The sequence below is a fragment of the Erinaceus europaeus genome, chromosome 13 (assembly GCF_950295315.1).
Source record: "Erinaceus europaeus chromosome 13, mEriEur2.1, whole genome shotgun sequence".
In the NCBI taxonomy this organism is placed as follows: domain Eukaryota; kingdom Metazoa; phylum Chordata; class Mammalia; order Eulipotyphla; family Erinaceidae; genus Erinaceus; species Erinaceus europaeus.
Genome location: NC_080174.1, coordinates 70,879,865 through 70,886,345, shown reverse-complemented (window position 1 = coordinate 70,886,345; position 6,481 = coordinate 70,879,865). Strand labels below are relative to the sequence as shown.

Genomic DNA, 6,481 nt, shown 5'->3' with positions numbered 1-6,481 from the left:
CATAAGCCAGAGTTGAGCAGTGATCTGGTAAAAACCAAACCAAACCGGGAGTGCAAAGCGCAAGGACCGGTGTAAGGATCCCGGTTCGAGCCCCCAGCTCCCCACCTGCAGGGGAGTCGCTTCACAGGCAGTGAAGCAGGTCTGCAGGTGTCTATCTTTCTCTCCCCCTCTCTGTCTTCCCCTCCTCTCTCCATTTCTCTCTGTCCTATGCAACAACGAACAACATCAACAATGGCAATAATAATAACCACAAGGAAGCTACAACAACAACAGCAACAAAAGGGGGAAAAATGGCCTCCAGGAGCGGTGGATTCATGGTGCAGGCACCGAGCCCAGAAATAACCCTGGAGGGAAAAAAAAAAAAGAAAAAAAAGCAAGAAATCAAACCAAACTAAAACAAAACAATATGGGCAAGCCCTATTCAAATGCCAGGATACATTGTGCAGAGAATCTATGTATGCAGGTGCCTCCCAGAGAACACACCCTGGAGGCGGAACTGCACACTTCTTACCGCTGGTACAAGAGTGAGGTAATGGTTTTTATTCAGTACAAAACTAGCAGCATCAAGTTGGGACTTTGGGGAGCTCCCTAGGGGCAGAGGTGTCTCTTGCAGGCACAGTTATAACTCATCCATCATGGCCAACAAAGCATCCCCCTTGCTGGTGCTCCTCCTGGGCTGGTCTGTGATCTCAAACTCCCCCATGATCTGAGCCAGCTCTTTGCTCCTTTGCTGGTCCTGTTGGAGAAACGAGAAGGGAAGGGGCATCAGGATGTGTCAGCACGATTGTATCCTGGCACAGAAGGCACATTCTCACCCCACCATAAGAGCTCTGTAGCTCTCCACCTTTCAGTCAGAATCCCATGCTGATCAGAGAGTGGGAGGGTGGGCTGTGGATTTCAAGGTGATTACAAGATGAGGAGAGGAATAAGATTTGACTTGTGGCAGCAAGGAGGTGGCTCAGCAGGTAGAGTGCACTGTTTGCATGCCTGTGGCCCCAGCACAGAGCAGTGCTCTGGTCTCTCTCACACACAAAATAAGTAAATCAGTTTTTTTAAAATATTTATTTATTTTCCCTTTTGTTGCCCTTGTTTGTTTTTTTTATCATTGTTGTAGTTATTATTGTTGTTGTTATTGATGTCATTGTTGTTGGATAGGACAGAGAGAAATGGAGAGAGGAGGGGAAGACAGAGAGGGGGAGAGAAAGACACCTGCAGACCTGCTTCACCGCTTGTGAAGCGACTCCCTTGCAGGTAGGGAGCTGGGGCTCAAACCGGGTCCTTCTGCCAGTCCTTAGTAAGTCAGTTTTAAAGATACATATTTGACTAGTACAATCCCCTGTACATACCTGGGTAGCTTGTATGTTGATCACTTCATAGGACAACTCTTCTGGCCTGCTGAGAGCTGCTTGTCTGCATGAGAGGGTAAAGAAAGGGGCCAGAGGTCAGAGGTTTCACCCTACCATCCTGGCTGGCTGGCACTTGGTCATCTGGCCACTTATATTTTCTGCTTCAGCTTCTGTCATTCCCTTCAACATTCTATCCCACCCACACCCCACCCCACCCCCAATACACACCGCATCCCAGAAAACCAAGTCCTTTGAAATCTGTGTGCCTTTGCACACACTAAACTCTGCCAACAACATCACCACCACCCCCACCCCCCCAGCTTGGCAAACTTCAGGTTCTTGCTCAGACACTAACTCCTTTAGCCAGCCAATGTGACCTCCATTACAGCAGTTGTGACACAGTGCTGTGGTAACTTATCTGTAGGTCTGCTCTCTGATGATGCTGGGGGCTCCTGAGTATAGGCTTTGCCCTCCAGTTTTGTGGCTCCAGTACTTAAACTAGTACCATCACCCACAAACCACTCAGTGGCTAGGAGGATAAACGTCAACCTCCAAGCCAAGTATTTGCTGTGAGGAGAATAAGAATAACACTGGGGGTCAGGCGGTATCGCAGTGGGTTAAGCACACATGGAGCACAAAGTGCAAGGACCGGCATAAGGATCCCGGTTTGAGCCCCTGGCTCCCCACCTGCAGGGGACTCCCTTTACAAGCAGTGAAACAGGTCTGCAGGTGTCTTTCTCTTCCCCTCTCTGTCTTCTCTCTCCATTTCTGTCTGTCCTATCCAACAATGACAGCAATAACAACAATGATAAACAACAAAGGCAACAAAAGGGAAAAAATGGCCTCCAGGAGCAGTGGATTTGTAGTTCAGGCGCTGAGCCCCAGCAATAACCCTGGAGGGGAAAAAAAAAATTAACATGAGATAAGGGAATAGAAGTGCTCTGGGAATTGTAAAGCACTGTCATCTTGGTGAATCACTACCAGTATTGGTTTTGGGGGAGACTTTAAAAAAAATTTTCTTTATTGGGGAATTAATGTTTTACAGTCGACAGTAAATATAATAGTTTGTACATGCATAACATTCTCAGTTTTCCACACAACAATACAATACCCACTAGGTCTTCTGCCATCCTGTGGGGGAGACTGTTTAATCTCAAAAAAATCTTGCCTTTATCTCTTCTCTGACTGCTTGACAGACTGTCTTACCATGAGTGTCTTGATCACCAATACTTTTGTCAGCTGCACCCTGCTAAGCCAAGCATGAGAACTATTTTACACCTTTACATCTGTATCTATGTGTCACCGGTTTAGAATTGTAATTTATCACACGTAGAGTTTGCATGTACATATATATGACAGATTTAGAACATACTCCTCCTCTTCATCAGTGGTAAAGAGATTCAACTGGAATCCTGGCTCAGGGCCACTGGATTTCTTAATCTCCATTCCTCCTATCAGCCTGGCCAAGAAATTCAGCTCTTCTTTAGCAAGCGGATTTGGAGAAATGCTTTCCTGTAGAGACAGCGTCAAGAGCTTTAGCCACGTCAAGGTGATCACACTTCCTGCCGAGACCCCAGAGACTCAGGGTGGCATTAGAAAACACCGCAAAACAAGAACTGTTGAAATGATTTCTGGCAAGAACGGGGGCCAAATAAAGCACAGAGAATAAGGGTAACCGAAAGAGAAGACGATTTGTGTCAGAAACTGACAACTCATTTGCAAGGCAGCAAACTGGAGGTCTTTGCACTTTCAAGATAAGTGGAAGGCCCCAGGGATCCTCCTCAAATTATCTTCCTTCTCAGAGGAGAAGCCCATAGCTTCCTCTTCTGTCAGTCTAGTTCCCCCAGTAAAGACTCCAGGCCCAAGGGCACCACTCACTCATCCTGTGAGAGCTACCACAGCGCCCCCTGGTGGTCATTGTTTGGAAACACACCTGAACCCATTCCTTCACTGTCTTGCCTCTCGTCTAGTCCCCTCTTCCCCTGCTCTCCTATTTTCCCTCACTCTGCTGCCAGTTATCTAAGATGTACATCTCAACTTATTTATTCTTACTTGAGATAAATCCTTCTGCCTCCTGCCTAGGACAAAAATCCAAATTGTGTGCGCCCCTTCTGATTCAGACCCCTGAGTCCTTGTCTGGTGGGACCTCTCACCACTGCTTCAGTTAGGCGGTGACAGCCACGTGGCGGAGATTCACCTCCTTGCTTCCCCCCACCCCAATCTTTCGCTCCCTGTGCCTTTGCTCGCACGCTTCTCTCTGCTACATGCCTGCCCAATGCCTCCTCTGCTATTTGGCATCTCACTCCACTTAGCCCCGCTTGAATGTCACCTCCCCTGCCAGCCCTTCCTGATCCCTGCCCACTGCCCTCCCTACCCCTAGCCCAATAGGACTTGTGCCATTCTGGAACAGCACTTTGCTCAGAACGCCCAGTGAGCTCTTTTCACGCTGCATCAGAGTGATTTGTTTCTATCACTGTCTCCCAGGGCACCTGAAAGTCCTTCCAGATGGAGCCAGTTCTGGTCTAAGACTAAGCCCGCTTTGTGCCTCTGGGTAACCAGCCCATAGAAATAGTACAAGGGTGGAGCTGGGTGGTAGCACACCTGGTTGAGTGCACATGTTACAGTGTGCAAGGACCTGGGTTTGAGCCTCTGGTCCCCACCTGCCAGGGGAAAGCTTTGCAAGTGGTGAATCCGGTCAGTCTCAGTCTCTCTCTCTCGCTCTCTCTCCCCCTCTCCCTCGCCCTCTCTCTCTCTCTCCCTTTCTCTCTTGCTTTCTGGCTGTCTGTATCCAATAAATAAAGAAAAAAAGAAAAGAAAAGAAATAGTGCAAGGGGCTAGGCCATGGCACAACTGGTAAAGCCCAAACATCATATGTAAAGATCCAAGTCCCCACCTGCAGGGAAGAAACTTCACAAGTGGTGGAGCAGGCTGTTCCTCTCTCTCTCTCTCTCTCTTACACACACACACCCTATTTCTCATAATAAAAAATAAAGTTAAAAAATAAATAGTACGTGGTCCAGGAGGTGGCACAGTGATAAAGCTTTGGATTCTCAAGCATGAGGTCCTGAGTTCGATCCCCGGCGGCACATGTGCCAGAGTGATGTCTGGTTCTTTCTCTCTCCTCCTATCTTTCTCATAAATAAATAAAATATTTTAAAAATAAAATAAATAGTACAATAAATGTTTGTTGAATATCTGCATAGTCCTGATGTTCTCTCTAGCTAGCTAGTTTTGAGAAAAAATGTAAAGATAGAATTCAGTAGCCTGGGAGGTGGCATATCAGTAAAGTGCTGGGCTTTCAAGTTTAAGGTCCTAAATTCAATCCCTGGTTCCTCTGCATATGCCAGGATGATGCTTGGCCTCTATGCTTCTCTTGTTAAATAAAAAAAAATAATAATAAAGTGGTCCGGGATGTGGCGCAGTGGATAAAGCACTGGACTCTCAAGCATGAGGTCCTGAGTTCAATCCCTGGCAACACATGTACCAGAGTGATGTCTGGCTCTTTCTCTCTCCTCCTATGTTTCTCATAAATAAATAAATAAATAAATAAATAAATATCTAAAAAAATTAAAAAGATGAAATTCAAATCTCACTGTATAGGGAGCATTAACAAGGGCTATTTTTATTAATTAATTTTGAAAATGTGGCTCTGCGGGCATGAACTCAGGACCTTGTACACATGTGATACTGCTGAGGAGCCATCCGTATCCAAGTTTTTAGTAAGAGAGCCGAGGAGAGAAATCACAGACCATCTTCACCGTCCATGGGACTCCTCTGGTGCTGACTGTGGTGCTCCCATCTGGTGCTGAGGCTCGAACCCAGAGCCTTGTGCACAGTAAGAGCATGCTCTCCCAGCCAGGCTATCTCCTGGCCTCAGAAAAGGGATGTTCTAGTGACTGAACCCACACCAGTGCTGGTCTCAGTAATGATCCGACTTCACAGCACTGGTACAGTGCTATTTTCACATGTCCTGGTGTGTGGTTCCCACTTAGTTATGGTGGTTGAGCCAAGCCTAAAATTACCTAATCAGTCAGATCACTGGAAGTCTCCATGAGAAGCTACAATTAAGAACCTTTGTACTTGTGAGGTTGAATCAAGCAGATTGCAAGCAGTGAGGAAAATGTTGACTCGCTTTGAGATCTGAAGAGTTCCCACCCTTCGCCCCATCCACATGTCTGCATCTAGCAATATGTTCTGGAGGTGAACAAGGAAGTCAGATGCTCACCTGCGTTCGTGACACTAAGTTCTTTGATGTGCCAGAAATGTGGGTTTCCACAGGGTGATTCACACTGTACCTGATATCAATAGACAATGGTGAGAAAGACTGTCCAGGCTTTCACCCTGACTTTCTCCTAACCCACACATATCATTTGACTTTCTACTGTCCCCTCCCCCTTTTTAATTTCAGAAAGTGATAGAGGTGAAGAGAGACACCATGCCACTGGATCCAGTGTTGGTCATCTTTCCTTAGTGTCCACAGGTGGTGCTAGGGGTTCAAACCCAGATTCTTGCTCATGGCATATATGTGCTCTACCAGGTGAGCTATTCCCTGTCCCGCTCATATGTGTGTGTGTGTATATATATATATATATATATTTAAAGATTTATTTATTTGTTATGTGTGTGAGAGAGAGGGGGAGAGAGAAGCACTTCTCAGCTCTGTCACAAGGTGATTCTGGGGACTGAATCTGCAGCCTCTGGGGCCTCAGGTATGCAAGTTTGGAGCTCTAACAGGATGAGCTCTTGCCCTGACCCTAACTTGTAGCTCTTATTTACTTATTTAAAAGTTTTCTCTTGGGAGTCGGGTGGTAGTGCAGTGGGTTAAGTGCACGTGGCGCGAAGCACAAACTGCGTAAGGATCCCGGTTGGAGCCCACAGCTCCCCACCTGCAGGGGAGTCGCTTCACAGGCGGTGAAGCAGGTCTGCAGGTGTCTGTCTCTCTCCCCTCTCTGTCTTCCCCTCCTCTCTCTTTTTCTCTCCATCCTTTCTAACAATGACGACATCAATAACAACAACAATAATGACTATGACAACAATAAAAGAAAAGACAACAAGGGCAACAAAAAGAGAAAATAAATAAATAAAAAATAAAAATAAAAAGTTTTCCTGGGAGTCAGGCGGTAGCGCAGCGGGTT

At 46.5% G+C, this 6,481-nt stretch overlaps 1 protein-coding gene across 2 annotated transcripts in view; it reads right to left on the bottom strand.

Annotated features, from left to right (window-relative positions):
- Positions 1–525: 525 nt before the first annotated feature.
- The window catches only part of LOC103123802 (protein OSCP1-like), a 28,132-nt gene continuing 22,176 nt past the window's right edge, over positions 526–6,481 (bottom strand). For both annotated transcript variants that reach the window (XM_060206192.1, XM_007534477.3), the window contains 4 exons: positions 5,572–5,641; positions 2,719–2,858; positions 1,347–1,410; positions 526–736 (listed from right to left, as the gene is read on the bottom strand). In XM_060206192.1, the coding sequence (XP_060062175.1) occupies positions 620–736; positions 1,347–1,410; positions 2,719–2,858; positions 5,572–5,641 (391 nt within the window). In that variant the 3' untranslated portion in view covers positions 526–619. The remainder of the gene's footprint in view (positions 737–1,346; positions 1,411–2,718; positions 2,859–5,571; positions 5,642–6,481) is intronic.